Genomic DNA, 20,086 nt, shown 5'->3' on the forward strand with positions numbered 1-20,086 from the left:
TCGGAATTGTAGGTTTATTGAAAAAATGCTTTGTGTATCTATGATATGCCACTAAAAACATGTCAGAAAGAGCTTTCTGGCAATAGTGTGAAGGACAAATTAGAGGAAAGAGATGGAAGAACCCTGTTGGGAGCAGATGAATTTTAAGCCTAGAGCGGCTGCAGTGACATAGCATAGAGCTCTGTCACTAGATCAGTGACCCCCTCAACCCTCACCTTATTTTCTGACAATGGTTAGGTTCAGCAAGCCAATTACACTCTGAAGGTCCAGCCTAAGATGAAATTTCTTCTTTTCACTGTGCTAGAGATACAGGAATTGTCAGGCCTTGCTGTCAAGTGTTCAGGCAGGAATGATAGTTACAAGTCTTCCCATGACTACTACCCTAGTCAAACCTTTGAGCCTGAGGAATGGGTAGCCTGGCTGGGCTAAGTCTGGGTTCACAATAATTAGTGGATATAAAGGAGCTTCCTACTTGTCCTATGCCGTGGCCATTCGGAAGCCGGATTTCCCTTTTCTGAATTCCCAGAGAAGCCCACATTTGACAACAATAAAAGCTTCCAGGAAATTCCCAGCACATTTAACTTCCTAATCCTTCTCCTACTTCAACCATCTCCTTTATTCCCCCACCCCCAACTCCAAGAGGAAGGGGCTTATCTTTTACTGAATGCTTCCACTGACGCCGGCCAGGAGGGTAGTACATCCGAGTTCTCAGGTCATGTCCTCTAAGGTCTATTCAGGGCTGAGGGGAACACATGGGGGTATTTGTGATCCTGCCTAGAAACAGAGGAATAGTTGTAGTGTTTCTTGAAGTTTCCCAAAGTATCAGATTATTATGGAAGGTTCAATTCTAGGTGTTCAATTCTAGGTCCCTGTCAGGGAGTAATCTTTCTCTAAGAAATACTAGGGGTTCAATCTCTATGCTAGATGTCAAAACTCAATCACCTTTGGAGGCCAGTTTGGAATTATAGGATATGTGCCCCATATAAACTGGCATTAAGAAAAACAAAACTGTGCTAACCAAACAACCCAAATGAAGAGCCAGAAACATAAGCAGTGAATTCACTAACCCAAGGAGACTGAGCATTTGGATAGTTCTCATTCTCCAGAAATCCCAAGGAGAGGAAAAAGAAATATATACATACATACATTCATATAATGAATTTTATCTACTGTGCAAAGAGATGATTTATCTGGTTCCCCAGAAACTTTTCCATTAAGACTGTCTGTTAATGACTCTAGCTCCAGTTTTTCTTAGAGATTACTGTGAGCATGGGCACTGATGAGGGTGCTATACACCCTTTGGCTCCAGTTAAATCCCTGGTGTTTGAGCTGTGTGGGAGCTGTGGATGCTTGCTTTCTGGTCCTGCCGCAAGCCCTGAAGCAGCTGGTTTAGAAGTGTAAGGTTGCTGTCTCTGCGAGGCAGGGGCAGGGGTGGGAGGCAGTTCCCTTTATACTCAATCACTGCCATCTTGGCCCGATCCTGCTTACTCCGATTTGGGATCTGCAGCATTCTCGTGTAGCCCCCATTCTGACCTTGGTACCGAGGGGCCAGTACTTGAAACAGCTTGGGGATCAAGTCTTTCTCCTAGAGGGGGAGAGTTATTCGGGAGAGAGGACAGTCAGGCACCACTGCAGTGACACATTGAACTTTCAGCACTCCCCAAAGCAGGGTCCAAACATGTACACACTGAACTCTCCCACCCCCTAAAGTGGTAGTGTCAAAGTTAACACAGAGAGGTTACAGGCAGTTGTGCAGGTTGATTCACATAGCATTCAACTAACTTAAGGCACACGTTTCGAACTTAGTTTACAATATGTGTCCATAAAAGTGAGTATCTTAGCTTAATTCTGCCCAGTCGTCCTTCCTCTAACAATCCCCTTCCCCACAGGGAGCAAAGGATAAGATATGGGAGGCAGACAGGATGGATGCACTCACCGTGAGCCAGAAGTCAGCCATGCGCATGGCTTGTTCGTTGGTATCTCCCAGCTTCCCATAGTCGATGAGCTGAGAAGACATAACATCACTGATTCAACCCGAGCAAGAAAGGAGGCGCAAGTCTTACTCCTTTAGTGCCGGGTCACAACTCATTCATTCCCCTAGCAAGGCATCCCGCTAATTCAGGCCACCCCTAACTCCGCAGCTCTCACCAGTAGCCCATTTGGGGGCCGGAGGAGTGGACTCAACTCAGGGTAATAAGGGATCCAGCCTTTGGGCAGGGGATACCAGGGCTATGCCACTTCTCTCCCAAGTCCAGCCGGATCTCAGGCCAGACGCGCGCGGTGGACTAGAGGACCCCGCCCCTCACCTTCTCGGCGTAGCCCCTCATCTCGTCCACGCGCGCCCATGGCGCCTCGATGCGTTCGTGTCGCACAAGTCCCGTAAGCAAGTTCCGCAACAGGTGGATGCGGGACTCCGGACCAAGGCCCAGTCGGCGGAATACGCGGCCATGGGAGATGGCGGCTGCGACCGATAGCCGCATAATTCCTAGCTTGTCTCCGCCCTTGTGAGGCCGGAACTGGAAATTCGAAGGGAGAAGCTGCGGAGAGACGGGTTTGAGAGGACGCATGCGCTGTACCTACGTGCGTGGTGGACGTGTTTGCGCATGAGTATCACAGCCTGCCTCGCTGGCAACCTGGGGGAGGGCGGAGAAGAGGTGCTAGTTCCTTCCAGAGGAGGCGAGGGGGGCGGGCCTCAAGGCGCTCCGAGCTCTCAGCGTCGGGCAGGGGAACCAGGCGCCACCTAGTGTGGGACGATGCGTGCCGTCCAATTCCTTTTGGGCTAAGTCAGTCGTCTTGTGGCCTCTAGGGCGACGGAAAGCTCCGCCGCGGAGCCTGCTGGGAAAGTGAGTATCTGAGGTGAAGCCCTCCCATCCCCCCACCTCCCCCCCTCCTCCCCATCCCTCCACCTCCCCCCCTCCCCCCCCTCCCCCCACCTCCCCCCCTCGCCCCCCGCCCGGGGTCGTGCCGCTGTAGCCGGCGGTCCTGCCAGTCCCCAGCGTTGGCGAGCCAGCGTGTCTGACTCCCTAAGCGTGACTTTTTTTTCCACAGAATTATTTTTCGTTATAATGGTGAAATGAAACGAATAAACAATGATGCTCAGAAAAGAAGCGAAGCTAGTGAAAATTTTCTTTTGTTAAAGTACACAGTAACGATCCCAATTAAAAAACGACAGCACTCTAAGGAAAACTAATGGGTTAATACTTTTCACCTGCGTCAGTGTATTTTTTTTAAAGGTAAGAAACATACCTATGCATTTGTGTTAAAGTGCAGTCATGTTCTGGTTTCCTGTTTTTAAGCCTTAATGTCTGCAAATTTGCAATCACTTTGTCAAAATTGCTCCTCGTTGTGGGTTGAATTGTGTGTTCCCACACCCTCCAAGAAAGATATATTAAACCCTAACCCTTCCCAACCTCCACCCCATTTCCCTCAGAATATGACCTTATTTGGAAAGGGGATTATTGCAGTTGCAATTAATTAAGATGAGGTCATACTGGAGTAGGGTGGGCATCTAATCCAAACGACTGGCGTCTTCATAGAACACAAGTGGAGAGACAGGCACAGAGTGAAGACAACGTTGTGCAGACTAGAGACACGCACAGGGAGAATGCTACGTGACCAAGAAGTCAGCGATCCCAGTTGGGCAGTTGCAAGCCAAGGATTGCCAAGGATTTCTGACAAACACCTGAAACTAAAAGAAAGGCATGGAACAAAAATTTCCCTAGATCCTTAAAAGAATTCATGGCCCAACTGTTACATTGATTTTGGACTTCCAGCCTTCAAGATTATGAGCCAATAAATTTGTTTTAAGCTGCCCAATTCGTGACACTTTGTTGTAGAAGCACTAGGAGACCAACACACTGGTCTTCACATACTCATGTTCAGTAGACAGCACACTTAGATTTGTCTCTCTCTTTGCTCATTAGTGACCAGAGAACACTTCTTGTTAATTTTAGTTTTGAAAAGTTTCTTTCGTCTGAAGCAACAGATACACAAGTAGTTAGGAAAAGTCTTTTTTTTTTTAATTTTTCAAATTAAAAAAAAAAATGTATTCTTGAGAGAGACAGAGCATGAGCAGGGGAGGGGCAGAAAGAAAGGGAGACACAGAATCTGAAGCAGGCTCCAGGCTCTGAGCTGTCAGCAGCCCCAGGTGGGGCTTGAACTCAGTAGACAGGAATTCATGACCTGAGCTGAAGTCCAACACTTACCTGACTGAACCACCCGGGTGCCCCTTTAGGAAAAGTCTTAAACACATGGATACATTGGCATAGATTTATACAAATCATGTTTCACAATAAGTTCCAGGAATTACAATACTGCCTGTGTCTTATTTCTTTGGGATCAATTCTTGCAGCTTTCAGGATTTCCACGATTGAAAATTCATCGTAAGTTTCTATTGGTAAAATCTCGTGAAGATTTTCTTCTGCAAAAGTTAAGAGAACATGAACTGCAACTGACATTATTTGATCATGGCTTTAAAAGGACTGTCCACCTTGTGAAGATATACAGTATCAAACATTGTCCTCTATTATTTTTGGATGTGAAAGCCTTCATCTCTTGTCTCTTCTGGCAGTCCTCAAAAATCTGATTCTTTTTTGTATGTCAACTTCCTTACATTTTGTGGTTGCATAGTTAATAGCTTTGTGGGCTGGTATTCATGGAACAATTTTAAACCTTGGTGTTTTACTGTATGTTGTTCAGGACTTATCCTGGTGGTTTGCAGATATTTTTGTGTCTGATTGGCCTCATCTGAAACGTTACCTTAAAAAATTAACTTGGAAAAGAAAAATTTTGTGCAACTAAAATTGTTTAAAGGGTTCTTTGTTTGTTATTTATTTTGAGAGAGAGAGGGAGAGAGAGTGCTTGTGTGAGCAGGGGAGGGGCAGAGAGAGAGGGAGAGAGAATCCCAATCAGGCTCTGTGCTGTCAGTGAGGAGCCCTGATTGGGAACCTGATCTCATGAACTGTAAGATCATGACCTGAGCTGAAACCAAAAGTCAGACACTTAACTGGCTGAGCTGCCCAGGCACCCCTAAGATTGTTTATTTTAAGTTTACTGTTTTCAAAGCAGGGCTATGTTCTACTAGAAGGGTTGGAGTCCAAAAAGCACCGGAAGTGAGTTTGGAAGTTCATAAATTCTTATGAGTTAACTGTGAAAAGTAGCATATGTGGCTGAATTTGACTGTGTAACTGATAGTTCCCCAAATTAATTTTCATGTAGAATAAAATTGTTAGTGAATTGGTTTTAAAAAGTGATCATTTGAAGCCTATATATATATCATTATAACTCAACAGTAACCATAACAACTGTTTAGAATTTCGACCAACAAATATTGTTGTGCCAGTGTTATTTTATCACTAACATTGTTTAGCATTGTTGTGTCAGGTTAATTTTTGGTTAGTTTTATTACTATTTTAAAATCCTTTACAGATAGTTCACCTCCTTGTGCTTGTGGAAAGGCAGATTGCTCCTGACTCCCCACTAGATACCAAATGGCTCTGAGTGTCCAGCTGAGCCTCAGGTGCTCGGATGAATGTGAGTTTCCTGGGTGAGCCAGGACTTGGAGTAGCTCTGTTGAGAATCCAAGTTGAGCCCCTGAGGTGGTGTTGGTAGTGACTGTAGTTAGTCTGGCAGAGGTGAAGAAAGTGATCTCAAGTAGTGTTCTGGGAGGCAGCTGAAGAAGAAAGACCCTAGTCCAGAGAAAATTGTTATACATGAAATTTCATAGCTTCTTCTGGGAGAAGGGGATTGGACCTGCCACATTACTGCATAGAACCCCTGTGTGATATTGTGATATGAGATGCGTGTGTGTGTGTGTGGGGGGGGGGGTGGTCTTTGTCCAGCTTCTTGTCACAGAGCAAAAACCCTTGGAATTTTCTGAGGGCTAGGAATGAAAGAGTATTTTTTGTTATTCATAAATGTCCTTTCAACCATACTGAGTTTGTGCTAATGAGGTGACTCTTGGAGAAGGGGAGTTGGTTAATAGAGGAACTTAGCTATGTGATGAGAGTGATTAGAGGGTTGTGTTTTCCCCACCTCCTGGGAGGTTGGAGATTGACATAATCACCAATGCCCAGTGATTTAGTCAGTTGCGCCTCCATAAGACCTCTAAATAATGGGGTTTGGGGAGCTTCCAGGTTGGTGAGCACACAGAAGTGCTAGGGGGTTTAGCATGCCCAGAGGGGGATGGAAGCTCTGCACCCCTTCCTACATACGTTGCCCTATGCATCTCTTCCATTTGGCTTTTCCTGAGTTGTATCCTTTATATAAACCAGTAATTGTAAGTAAAGTGCTTTCCTGCCATTCTAGCAAATTATCAAATTTGAGGAGGGGATCATGGGAACTCCCATTTTACAGCTGATTGGTTAGAAGTATAGGTTACAACCTGGAACTTGCAATTGGCATTTGAAGTGGGGAACTGAGCCCTTAACCTGTGAGGTCTATGCTAATTCCAGGTAGTTAGTATCAGAATTGACTTGTAGGACCCCTAGTCGGTGTCCATAGAGAATTAGAGAATTGCTTGATGTGGAAAACCCACATATTTAGTGTCAGAGATGTTATAAGTAGACAAACAAGCTTTTTCCTGTACTCTGAAGGACTGCATTGTATTCTGCTGAAGCTTCCATGAAGAATGCCCTGGGAGCCAGTACAGGAGCCCAGCAAGAGATGTGGTGATGATGGTGGGAAGCAATTGTCATTTGGACCCTAAGCCAACTTGTGGTTCTATCCTAGAAGTATCATAGGTCCTGGCTCCTGATATTTGTCTTACTTTCAAGTCAGGGTCTTAACACCTCTCTGGATTCAGTGTTCCAGGAAGGATTAGGTAAAGACAGGGTCAGTGTCTGGTATCAAATAGAATTGTGATCATATTAGAATAAGTTAAAGTGAGTTTCCCACAATTAGAGTCATTGGGATATTGAGAATAACTGTAAATCAAACACATCCCAAAAGGAAACAAGAAACTTTGTAAGCAGTTGAAATTAGAAAAATAAGTTACTGATATATATGCATCTAATGTTGAGGTGGTCCAGGGCTATAGAGGGACATGGAGTTCGGACAGAAATCAGCATAACTGTCTATGGTGTGTTTCCCTTTGGAAATGATGACTAGCTGTTTCCAGCTTGGCTTACTCTTTCATGTGGTGTTCATTCCCCTCCCTGCTTCATTTCCTTGTATTATTAGTGAAATAAACTGCCTGCTGCTGGGATTAGAAGGTCCTTCTAGGTCAAGGAAGGACTCTGACTCAGGCATCTCCTCTCCTACTCCTGCTTCTCTACCTCCAACCTAGTTCTGTGCTTTTTTTTTTTTTTTTTTCTTTTTTAAGTCTTTTTGATATGTTTGTAAAAAAAAAAAAAAAGAGAACTTTGTGTCCCTTGATTCCACCTTTATTTAGAACAATTATTTATGCCCTCCCCCTGTCTTTCATTTAATAGATATTTATAGAGGATTTACTCTGTGGCTAGGTACATTGCTTGTGTTAAAAAACACATTTCAGTTGAGTCAATTTGAAGATGTAATTGGCTTTATTCAAGAATTCATGAATTTGGCAGGATCCCATCTAGCAAGTAGAAAGGAGCCCTGAGGAGTTGTATAAAATGGAAGGTTTTTTACAGACAGAAGGAAAATGAGACAAGAAAGTTTGAAAAGTAGATTATTTCAAGCAAGAAGCCCAGTGTCAGGGTACACCCTGGGACAGAGAAGGATGGAAAGTGCATCTAGGGAGGCAAACAAAATATCCAACACAAGCAGTGAAAAAACAATTATACCAAGTTCCTGCATTCATAGCATTTATATTCTAGGAAAGCTATCTTTGAAAGGAATATATACACCCCTGGGGGTACACAATGACTTTGCAGGAGATACACATGTATTGACAATTTTAAGGCAATTTCTACCAAGTCCTCAACCTCTACATGTCTCTTCTAAAATTGATCTGCCTAGGAATGTGTCTGTAGTAGAAATAGCATTTTGGTTCTTTTTTCGCACCTCACTTTTCACATTGACTCTTCCCTCATTTTCTAGAGATAAAGTCATTCCTTTTGCCCATCTTGAATCTTATTATGGTACACTGTTCCCCAAGTAAAAAAATATGTCTATCTAATCTATCTTAGAATATTCAAGATTTATAAAAATCATGCTGGGAAATAACCTTCTACAAAATGTATTATGTGTTTTCCTTAATTTCAGTAATGAGAAAAAGCTGAATGAATATCTTCATTCACTTATATCTTAGTTGTGAAGGTGTTCAGGACAACGTCCTGTTCTGCAACCCCCCATGCCCCACCATGTGCCACTTTGGTATGTGGATTATTTTCAGCTGAAAGCACTGGAGATCCTGTGGGCTCAAGAGAAAGATTTGTTCCTCCCTTAACCATGCAGAAGAATCTAAATTGGGGGTCTTTCCCCGAGTAAGAATTATTAACAAAGATAAATTTTATCTGAGTGACCCATCTGTAGGGTAGGGCAAACATCTCATTACCAAACATCTGCTTATTTTATTTTATTTTATTTATTTTATTTTGTTTTGTTTTGTTTTCATTCCAGTATAGCTAACATACAGTGTTATATTAGTTTCAGGTGTACAATATAGTGATTCAGTAATTCCATCTGCTGAAAAATCAGCTGATAGCCTTATGGGGTTTCCCTTGTATGTAACTGACTTTTGTTTGGCTGCTTTTAAAATTTTTTCTGTATCATTACATTTTGCCATTTTGATTATGATATTTCTGGGTGTGGATCTACTTTTGTTGATTTTGTTGGGGGTTCTCTGTGCCTCTTGGATCTGGATATCTGTTTCCTTCCCCAGATTAGGGAATTTTTCAGCTATTATCTTTCAAATAAATTTTCTGCCCCCTTTTCTCTCTCTTCTTCTCCTGGGACTCCTATAATAGGAATGTTATTACATTTGATGGAATCACTGAGATCTCTAAGTCTATTCTCATTTTGCATAATTTGTTTTTCTCTCTCTTGTTCAGCTTGATTACTGTCCATTACTTTTGTCTTCTGGGTCATTAATTCGTTCCTCTGCTTCTTCCATCCTGCTATTCATTCCATCAAGTGTGTTTCTCATTTCCTTTATTGAGCCTTTATCCCTGCTATGTTATTCAGTATCTCTGTGTTAATGGTCTCACTGATGTCTTCCACTCTTTTGTCAAATCCAGTGAGTATCCTTATGACCATTGCTTTAAATTCTCCATCAGGCATGTTAATTACATCTGTTTCACCTAGACCTCTGGCTATGGCCTTATCCTGTTCTTTCATTTGGGACAAGTTCCTCTGTCCTCTCATTTTATCTCTAAGTCTCTGTGCCTGTTTCTGTGTATTAGGAAAGTCAGCTACATCTCCTGTTCTTGATGGTAATGGCTTTATGAAGATGAAGTGTTGTAGTGCCCTGCAGTGTAGTGTCCCCTGTTCCCCAGGGCCTGATGCTTCCAGGAGTGTCTTCAATGTGTGCTGCACGTACCCTGTTCTGTATGTTCTGTCCTTCAGGCCAGTCATCTGCAGAAGCTCTCCTTGCCTGCTGGGGGCAGTGTTTGGTCCCTGGCCTGAACGCGGTGAGTTTTAATTAGGTGTGCTCTGGTCTGCTTGTGAAATAAAACCTGTGACAGGTCTGCTGCTGCCACCAGAACCAAGGCTTCACCAAAACTCCAGGGTTGGGAGATGAAGTATTGGCAGGGGTTGAGCCAGTCTTCGGGGGAGCCCCCCCCCCCCCCCCCCGCCAACCTCCCCTAGTACTGAGGCAAACATGACTGGGAGGGGTGGTTCCTCTGGAGTGCCAGGGGTTGGGGCTTGGTGTAAGCACGTAAGGCGCTGCTTCCCGTTAGTGGCCCTGTGCCTATGCTGAGGGGGTGGGAGAGAAATGGCACCTGCCAGTTCCTTTGTTTCCAGAGGGGGTCTCTCAATAAACACTGCTTCTCTGGGACACACTTGTAGAAGAGCAAATAATCTCCCCTCTGTGTGCCCTAGGCGTTCTTTAGATTGTTGTTTCTGCTGTTTGCATGATGTATGTCTGTGGGCTATTTGGCCTGCCTTCTTTCTAAAAGCAAATGCCTCCAGGCTCTCCCCAAGCCAAACCTGCTAACCTTTACAATTCCAAGCTTTAAACTCACTGGTTGCCAGAAGTCATAACATTCAGCCCATCACTTTCCAAGCTGATTGCTATGGGGATTCATTTTCCCCACGTGTTCCCCGATTTGTTAGTCTCTTATCCTTCTCTGAGACTGAGGCTCTCTCCCCATGGCAGCAGCCACTGTCCATTTCTCTCCCAAAACATATCTTTGCACTTCCTACCTTCTTCAGTGTAGCCTCTTCTCCACCTTTAGTTGTTGAGTTTGTTCTGCCAATCTTCAGGTCAATTTTGAGGGTATTTAGGATGACTTATTAGAGTCTAGGGTCCTCCTACTCTGCCGCCATCTTCCCAGCTACCCATCTGCTCTTATCACCCTGTGAAGTGCATTCCTTTCCTCTGAAATTCCAGATCCCTACACCCCTTCTCTTTAGTTCAGAATGATATATATATGTGTATATATGAAATACATATATGAAATATATGTGAAGTATGTATGCATGAGGTGTATATGAAATACACACACACACACACCTCATTTTATGTGACTGTCTTTGGAATTTCCGTGTCTGTGTGGATTCCCTATATGTACGCTATTAAATTTGATTTTCTTCTGTTAATCTGTTTCATGTTATTTGATTCTTAGTCCAGCTAGAAGAACCTTTGCGGAACAGGAATTCTTGCTCCCAGATGGTTGCATATTTCATATGATTTCAGGAATTAGGAGATGAAAATTGTTTATTTCTGACAGTTTAATGTTGCATCCAAAAGGAAAAGCAGTATGTACTGAAGGTAAGTTAGTCATGGACATTTATTCAGGCTGGTGGAAGAAATGTTTTACTTGGCTTTTTAAAAAAATAGCTTTATTGAGGTAAAATGTACATACCATTAAAAGTTCTTTCATTAGCTTTTGACTAAAGTTTGGGTACTGTGAATGCATATCATTTTTATTCTGGCTAATATCTTTTTTTTTTTTTTTTTTTGAGAAAGAGAGAGAGAGAGAGGAAGTGCACATGCTTGAGTGAGGGAGAGGGGCAGGCAGAGAGAGAGAGAGAGAGAGGGAAATCTCGACCGGGCTCCATGTTCAGCATGGAGCCCAACGTGGAACTCAATCCCACAACCATGGATTCATGACCTGAGCTGAAATCAAGAGTCTGATGCTCAACTGACTGAGCCACCCAGGCACCACCTGGCTAACATCTTTCAATTGCTGTTATTTTTCAACTAATTCTCTGGTCATTTATTCATTCCTACTATATACTTGTATTTAAGAGACTTAGATTTATTTGAGTGTGTTGTTAGTTCTACTGTAAATAATGCCTTAAACAACAATAACTAATGTGCCTTTTTAAACCTTGCACTTCCAAGTGGTCCAATATCTTCTTTGTCTTCCCCACCCCCCCCTCTTTTTTTGCTATTAATCTCCACTGAACCCAGTCTCACTTTAGCAGTGGGTATTATCCATCTAAGGATACATGAACTAATTAAAAAACCTGCCCATCCATTTATTTAGGTGATGTATTTTCAATAACAATTTACTCTTTTTGTGTAAGACTTATTTAACACAGATTTTTATATTTTGTTTTGTTGTATACTAACACAAATGAGAATGATAACTGAATCCATAAGAAATCAATTAACATTTAAATTTCATATATTTGTGGCAGAGAAGTGAAGGGAAGGACAAATTTTTCTCTATCCTTTCAAAGTCTTCCAGATGGACTAAGAATTAAATTTACATGTGACAGATCAACAGGACAAAAATCCAAAGTTTAATTACATGTGCATGAAGGCCCAATAATGCAATTGAAATCTAAAGAAATGACCAAGGCAGGCAGTCTGTATAATTTTTAAGACAAAGAGACAATAAATCTGTGAGATATTGACAGGACAAAGAAAACTTCAGGAGCTTCAATTAAAGGAATATTTTTTTAATGTTTATTTTAAGAGAGAGAGGGAGAGAGATTGTAAGTGGGGAAGGGAGAGAGAGAGAGAGAGAGAGAGAGAGAGAGAGAGAGAGAATCCCAAGCAGGCTTTATGCTCAGCACAGAGCCATACATGGGGCTTGATCTCACCCACCTCGAGATCATGACCTGAGCTGAAATCAAGAGTCAGAAACTTAACAGACTAAGGCACCCAGGCACCACCCAGTTAAAGGAATTCTAAACAGAATTTGGGCTAAGGTAGTAAACTAGTAAAGAGTAACAAAGTGGGAGGGGGGTGGGTTATACAATCTTCTCAGCTCCAAATTTCCCATCTCTAGTCATAAGGATGTCTCTACCTCCTGGTACAGGGAGGGCACCCTTCACATGGGAGATTTATTTCCTGCTTTCAGTGGGACAGAGAAGAGTCTGAGTGTTTCTCTTGCACAGGCTCTGAAGTAACTTTTGTTTAAAGTGATCAATATGCCTAAGTGGCCCATATTGGAGCAGCTTGCCCTTGACCCTACAGAAGCCATGTATACAACACATATAACTGACAAAGGACTTGCATGCAAAATATGTAAAAAACAAAACAAAACAAAAACAAAAGCAAACATCCTATAAAATTCTTACAAAATAAAGACAGTAAAAAGACTTGAGCAGGAACTTTATAAAAGTGAATATGCAAATAGTCAATAAAGCATGATAAACTCATTACTATGAGCAACCTCATAGTAATCCATGAAATGCGTATGAAAATTAGAATGAGATACTATTGCATATCCAGAATGTCTAAAATTAAAAGACTGATGATACTAAGTGTTGGTGAATATGAAAAGCAACTGGGGCTCTCTCAAACATTGCTAGTAGGGATATAAATTGGCACAGCCATTCAAAAAATTGGTTGGTATTCTCTACTGAAGTTGAAGCTATGTATAGATATATAGATAGGTAGATTTCTACTATGACCTAGCAATTCTCCTAGTATATACCTAATGTAAATGTGTATAGAGATACAACAAAAGACATATGCAAGAATGCTTATAGCATTACTATTAAAAATACGCTCAAGCTGGAAACAACCCAAATGTCCATCAGTAGTATAATGGATAAATACGTTACAATATTGTCACAAGTGGGATATTATGCAATGATGAAAATGAACTAACTACAGCTCCATTTAGCAACGTAGATAAATCTCAGCATGTTGAGTGAAGGAAGTCAGACACAAAACATATACATTGTGTCATTCCAATTTCCTATTCAAAACAGGACTAATCTATGGTTGAGCCTCTGGAGTAGAGAGGGTATAGTGATTAGAAGAGGGCATGATTGGGCATGATTGGGTGGGAGGGGATGGATTCTGGGATATTGGTAGTGTTCCATAACTTGACCAGGATGGTAGTTATCTGAGTGTGTTTATTTTGTGATAATTCATTGAACTGTACACATACAACCTGTGTATTTTTTTAGTATAACTGTTATATTTTAGTTATAAAAAGTAAAAAAGAAAGAAAGAAAGCAGGAAAGAAAAAGAAAAAGGCAGAAAAGCTGTATTCTTTTATAACCCTCTGACTCACTAAGGGTTATTTCTCTCTGATAGGTGTGGTATTGATGAATAAAGCCCCCCCACCCCAAACATGTCCATGCCTTAATCCTCAGAACCTGCAAACATATTGCCTTATATGACAGAAAGAACTTTGGAGATATGATTAAAAATTTTGAGGTGGGGAGATTAGCCTGGATTTTCCAGGTGGGCCCAATGTAATCACAAAGTCCTTATCAGAGGTAGGTGAGAGGGTCAAAGATAGAGTGATGTAGCATGAGAAAGTCTTGGCTGGCTGTTGCTAGCTTTGATGATGGACGTGGGTAAAAAGCCTAGGAATGTGGACAGCCTCTGGAATCTGGAAAATGCAAGAAAGTGACTTTCCCTTAGAGCCTTCAAACAGAATGTGGCCCTGCCACTAACTCATCCCCAGTAAATGAGCCCCATAAGACTCAGTTTTGAACATGAAACCCCCAAGAGAGGTTTCATTAAACAAGAGAATTAATCTCTTGTTTTAAGCCACCAAGTTTGTGGTAATTTGTCACAGCAGCGATAGGAAAGTTACAGTGGGTTACGTTGTCAGAGTATGTTGCACATAATAGGTGCTCTGTGAGTGTGTATTGAATGAGTGGTCAAGGTTCCAAAATGTCAGATTTTTAATTACAGTAACGGATTTTAACAATAACTAAGGATGCTTCTGTGAGAATCCAAGACCAGTATGATGTGATGTGACCAGGCAGTTTTCTTCCAGTCCGTCTCCTTCTGATTTTCAAACCTCCTTAACCTTTCCAGGCTAAAGGTCTAGAGATGAAGTGAAAAGAGCACAGGCTTTGTAGTCATCAGACACAACAAAATTGGGGATAAGGATGTGGATGAAGGTGGCGTGATTAGGGCTTTTCTTTAGTCAATCGGAGGCACTCATTTGTCAGGAGGGAGATGAGGATTTTTTTTTACAACGAAATGTGGAAAGAAGTAAGACTGACGTAATAATTAGTTTTTGATGTCCAAAATGGGTTTTGCCACATATTACCTTTAGGACTCATTCACAGAAATGTAGTATGCAGTCACATGGTGAGGTAGAGGGAGACTCAGGGGTTTACCTTTACAAAGATGCTCTGAGTTTTTATTTGCTGTGGATGCTTAGTTGAAGCCCAGGGGGCTGCCATATGCCTACAATAGCAGAGTGAGTTGACTCAACTCTGAACTGGACTGCTGGGCCAACTTTTGAGGTGGAAGATGTGATAGTAAGCTCAGTGTTCTGCAGCCAGAAGAATTCTTGGTACATCATCAATAGCTCAGGAACATTGTCCCTGCCAAAAGTCTAGACTCCATATTAACTAGTCATTTCAGTAGCAGTATGCTGCAGAATGTTCAGCAATTGGGTGCACAAAGGACAGTGCTCCAGAGACCAGCACGTGGCAGCCACCACAACAAGGAAAACCAGCATGAGGCTAGAGTCTCTTCTCAATGCCAGAAGATTGTAGGAGCATACATTCTCACCACCATATTTTTGGGGACAGAAGCAGGGGAAGGAGAGGCTGTCTTAGTGATCAAGCATTTTTTTATCCAATAGAGACCAAATACTTCCTAAGAGTATAGATTATAAGACTAAAATAAGGAAAGTAAAGTATTTTTCTGTATCATCTGAGTTGCAGTGTAAGACTTAGGATGCATCCCACATTGCCCTTCTGCAAAGGCCATTCAGCTTTCGTCTTGGATAAGCTTTTTTTTTTTTTTAAGTTTATTTGAGAGAGAGACAGCCCAATTGGGGGAGGGGCAGAGAGAGAGAGAGAGAGAGAGAGAGAGAGAGAGAGAGAGAAAGACAGAGCACACGCGAGAGACAATCCCAAGCAGGATCTGCACTGTCAGCACAGATGCTGATGTGGACGTGAACTCACAAACCGTGAGATCATGTCCCAAGCTGAAATCAGGAGTTGGATGCTTAACCAACTGAGCCACCCAGGCGCCCCTTGGATAAGCTTTTCAGAAGAGGAAAGAGAACACCATAGAAGTACACATCAACTTATCTTTCTGTCTTCTTTTCCCTTCTCTTTCCCATCCCTCTTTTCTGGTGTGTCTTTGAGTTTGGGAAGTTTGGAGGGAATTTAAATTTATATCCATAGTCCACTTGCTCCTATGTGATTCTTCCTTTCCTCTATTTAGAAGAATGCTCTCTAGGCAGGCAAGTTTTCAAAATATACCCCGCATTCAACAAACGTTTCCTGAAGATTCAGTAAGTATGAGGCTCTGTGATAAATACAGTGTATATGTGGAAGAAACAGTTGACTTTTCACCTGCACACGGGGAGCAGGGGAAACAAGGAAATAGACATTTAAACAAATGATTGTTACAAACAAGCCCTTAAAGAAAAACAAGCTGAGACTGACTTTTTAAAATTAAGTTTACAATTTTAATTCCAGTATAGGTAACATACAATGTTATATTAGTTTCCCATGTACAGTTCAGTGATTCAGCAATTCTATATATTACTCAGTGCTCATCACTGTTAGTTTACTCTTTAATTCCCATCACTCTTTAACCCACCCACCTCCCCTTTGATAACCATCAGTTCTCTATCGTTAAGAGTCTATTTCTTGGTTTCTCTCTCTCTCTATTTTTCCCCTTTGCTCATTTGTTTTGTTTCTTAAATTCCGCATGAGTGAAATCATATGGTATTTGTATTTCTGACTTATTTCACTTAATATTATACTTTCTAGCTCCATCCATGTTGTTGCAAAAGGCGAGATTTCATTCTTTTTTTTATGGCTGAATATTATGCCATTCTATATATGCCATATCTCCTTTATCCATTCGTCTGTTAGTGGATACTTGGGCTGCTTCCATATTTTGGTTATTGTAAATAATGCTGCTATAAACATCAGGATGCATGTGTTCCTTTGAATTAGTGTTTTTGTATTTTTTGGGTAAATGGTCGGTAGTGTGATTACTGAATCAGTAGGGTAGTTTTATTTTTAACTTTTTGAGGAAACTCCATGCTGTTTCCACAGTGGCTGCAACAGTTTGCATTCCCACCAGCAGTGCCTGAATGTTCCTTTTTCTGCACATCCTCACCAACACTTGTTTCTTGTGTTGTTGATTTTAGCCATTTTGACAAGTGTGAGGTGATATCTCATTGTAGTTTTGATTTGCCTATCACTGATTATGAGTGATGTTGAGTATCTTTTCATGTGTCTGTTCACCATCTGGATGTTTTCTTTGGAGGAATGTCTGTTCATGTCTTCTGCCAATTTTTAATTGGATTATTTGTTTTATTGTTGAGTTTGATAAGTTTTTTATATATTTTAGATACTAACTCTTTATCAGATATATCATTTGCAACTATCTTCTCCTATTCAGTAGGTAGGTTGTCTTTTAGTTTTGTTCATTGTTTCCTTTGCTCTGCAGAAGCTTTTTATTTTGATGTAGTTTATTTTTGTGTATGGTGTAGGAAAGTGGTCCAGTCTCATTCTTTTGCACGTTGCTGTCCAGTTTTCCCAACACCATTTGTTGAAGATTTTTCCATTAATATTTATCCCTCCTTTGTTGAAGATTAATTGACCATATAATTGTGGGTTTATTTCTGGGTTTTCTGTTCTGTTCCAGTGATCTATGTGTCCGTTTTTGTGCCAGTACCATACTGTCATGATCACTACAACTTTGTAATGTAACTTGGAGTTTAGAATTGTGATGCCTCCAGCTTTGCTTTTTTTTTGTTTTTGTTTTTTTCAAGGTTGTTTTGTCTATTCAGGGTCTTTTCAACGTTTTTTATTTATTTTTGGGACAGAGAGAGACAGAGCATGAACGGGGGAGGGGCAGAGAGAGAGGGAGACACAGAATCAGAAACAGGCTCCAGGCTCCGAGCCATCAGCCCAGAGGCTGACGCGGGGCTCGAACCCACGGACCGCGAGACCGTGACCTGGCCAAAGTCGGACGCTTAACCGACTGCGCCACCCAGGTGCCCCTATTCAGGGTCTTTTGTGGTTGCATACAAATTTCAGGATTGTTTGTTCTAGTTCTGTGAAGAGTGCTGTTGGTATTTTGATAGGGATTGCATTAAATGTGTAGGTTGTTTTGGGTAGTATACACTTTCTAACATTAATTGTTTCTCCAACCTATGAGCATGGAATGTCTTTCTATTTCTTTTTTTTTTAAAGTTATTTATTTTGAGAGAGAGAGAGCACACATGTGCAGGAGAGGGGCAGATGAGAGTGGAGAGAGAGAATTCTAAGCTGACTCTATGCCCTCAGCACGGGGCCCAATGCAGTTCTCCAGCTCATGAACCTGGGAGATCATGACCTGAACCAAATCAAGAGTTGGATGCTTAACCAGCTGAGCCACCCATGTGTTCCATCTTTCCATTTCTTTGTGTCATCTTGAATTTCTTTCATCAGTGCTTTACAGTTTTCAGAGTACAGGTCCTTTACCTCTTTGGTTAAGTTTATTTCTAGATAATTTGTTATTTTTGGTTCAATTAAGTGGGATTGTTTTCTAATTTCACTTATTGTTTTTTCATTATTAGTGTGTAGGAATGCAACAGATTTCTACCACATTGATTTTGTATCCTGCAACTTTACTGAGTTCACTTACCAGTTCTAACAGTTTTTTGGTTGAGTCTTTTAGGGTTTTCTATTTCAACATAGCATTGAGAAGCTGATACTAACTTTTATACCGACTTTCTAGGCCCATGTCTGTGAAAGTATCCCAGGTGCATAATTAGTTATATTCTCTTCATTTCTGCCAACATTTCCGCCATGCCATTTATCACATTTTATTTTGTCCTGTGTTCATTTTTCACTACCAGTCTGTGTACACCTTTGGAATAAGATCTATGTGTAGGGATGCTTGGGTGGCTCAGTAGGTTAAGCATCCAATTCTTGATTTCAGCTCAGGTCATGATCTCACAGTTTGTGAGATCGATCTCCATGTCGCGCTCCATGCTGACAACGCAGAGCCTGCATGGGATTCTCCCTCTCTTTCCTCTTTCTCTGCCCCTCCTCCTGCTTGCACCCATGTGCAGGCACACTTTCTCTCTCTCTCTCAAAATAAATGAACATTAAGAGAAAAAAAGATCCATGTGTAATTCACTTTGTAAAGCTCTGTACCCTGGCAAAATTCTAGATAAATAGAAACATTGAGTATAAACTGTCAATCTCAGGCTGTGCAAAGATGCACATGTTCCAGGATATTAAATTGCAATGGTATTTATAATAGTGAAAATTTAGGAATTTCTGCCTACCAGTAGAAACTTGGTTGATTACATGCAAAAGGATATTATGCAGGCATTAAAATAGGCCATATTGTTGATCTTGAAAGGTGTTTATAGTAGATTTTGAATGGAAAAGAAGATTATAGGAGAGTATGTGTACTATATATTACCATGCATGACAAATTGTACTTATTTCACATGTGTCCATATGCTTGAAGGATGGTCATTTAAATGTTCACAGAAGTTAATCTGAGTGGCTGGATTTTGTGTGTTTTAGACTTCCCTTTTTATTTTTTATTTAACTAAAAATTTTTTTTCATGTTTATTTTTGAAAGAGAGAGATAGAGAGAGCATGAGTGGGGGAGGAGCAGAGAGGGAGGGAGACATGGAATCCAAAGCAGGCTCCAGGCTCTGTGCTGTCAGCGCAGAACCCGATATGGGGCTCAAACCCATGTACCATGGGATCATGACCTGAGCCAAAGTCAAGAGTTGGACGCTTAACTGACTGAGCCACCCAGGTGCCTGTATTTTTTATTTTTTAAGTGTTTTATTTATTTTTGAGAGAGTGCAAGCAGGGGAGGGGCAGAGAGAGGGGGACAGAGGATATGAAGTGTGCTCTGCCCTAAAGCAGCGAGCCTGATGTAGGGCTTGAACTCATGAACTGCAAGATCATGACCTGACCCAAAGTCAGACACCCAACTGACTGAGTCACCCAGGTGCCCCTAAAATTCCTTTTTAAATGTTTTTCCACATTCTTGTAATTTTTTTCAATGAATAAATGTTATTTTTAAAAAAACCAACAAAGCTTTTAAAAAATTTCATCAAAATCTGATTCTCTTTCTCTCTTCTATTCAGAACCCTTCAAGGTCCTATTGCATAGTGGTTCTCAACGAAAGAATCCAAATATTCCAGGGACATTTGGCAATGTCTGCACAAATATTTGGTTGTCATGACTGCAGGGAGTGCTACTAGCATCTAATGGGTAAAGGCCAGGGATGCTACTAAACATTCTACAATACATAGAACAGCCCCCTCCAACAAAGAATTAGGTGGCCCCAATGTCAACAGTGCAGAAGTTGAGAAAAAGATCAGAATTATCCTGATGAGGCTCTTTACCACCATCTTGTGGTAAGTGGCGGGTCTACAACTTCTATGTAGCTTCAGCAGAAATTCAAATGGATGAACTAGGGCTTCAGAAATAAGATGGGGAGGCTATAAGGATAGTTATAGTTAGAATGGGAGGCAAGAGAAAAGCAAGAAATATTCATGGTTTAGAGTGTCTGTGATGTTTTTATTAAGACCAGTAGTTTCTTATGAGGTGGGTATTGTTTATTTATGAACCCCACATT

At 41.4% G+C, this 20,086-nt stretch overlaps 1 protein-coding gene and 1 long non-coding RNA gene across 3 annotated transcripts; one reads left to right on the forward strand and one right to left on the reverse strand.

Annotated features, from left to right (window-relative positions):
* Positions 1 to 595: 595 nt before the first annotated feature.
* Positions 596 to 2,578, reverse strand: MRPL17 (mitochondrial ribosomal protein L17). The gene is made up of 3 exons (XM_042907274.1): positions 2,307 to 2,578; positions 1,937 to 2,005; positions 596 to 1,585 (listed from the first exon to the last, which is right to left on the reverse strand). Exons 1-3 carry the CDS (start codon positions 2,565 to 2,567, stop codon positions 1,310 to 1,312), a joined length of 606 nt encoding a protein of 201 aa, XP_042763208.1. The 5' UTR covers positions 2,568 to 2,578; the 3' UTR covers positions 596 to 1,309.
* A 173-nt stretch (positions 2,579 to 2,751) lies between these two features.
* On the forward strand, positions 2,752 to 4,806 carry LOC122201415. 2 transcript variants are annotated; one of them, XR_006194133.1, is made up of 3 exons: positions 2,752 to 2,843; positions 3,049 to 3,233; positions 4,352 to 4,806. It is a non-coding gene; the product is annotated as an uncharacterized LOC122201415 (long non-coding RNA). The 2 variants fall into 2 exon arrangements; XR_006194132.1 differs by lacking the exon at positions 4,352 to 4,806 and adding an exon at positions 3,537 to 3,920.
* The last annotated feature ends 15,280 nt before the right edge of the window (positions 4,807 to 20,086 follow it).

Source organism: Panthera leo, chromosome D1, assembly GCF_018350215.1.
Source record: "Panthera leo isolate Ple1 chromosome D1, P.leo_Ple1_pat1.1, whole genome shotgun sequence".
NCBI classification, from domain to species: domain Eukaryota; kingdom Metazoa; phylum Chordata; class Mammalia; order Carnivora; family Felidae; genus Panthera; species Panthera leo.

Coding starts and splice junctions, on each gene's coding strand:
- MRPL17 (XM_042907274.1), bottom strand. CDS start 2,567: ATGCGTCCTCTCAAACCCGTCTCTCCGCAGCTTCTCCCTTCGAATTTC. Junction 2,006..2,306: donor TGAGGGGCTACGCCGAGAAG/GTGAGGGGCGGG, acceptor ATGTCTTCTCAG/CTCATCGACTATGGGAAGCT. Junction 1,586..1,936: donor TGGCTGACTTCTGGCTCACG/GTGAGTGCATCC, acceptor CTCCCCCTCTAG/GAGAAAGACTTGATCCCCAA.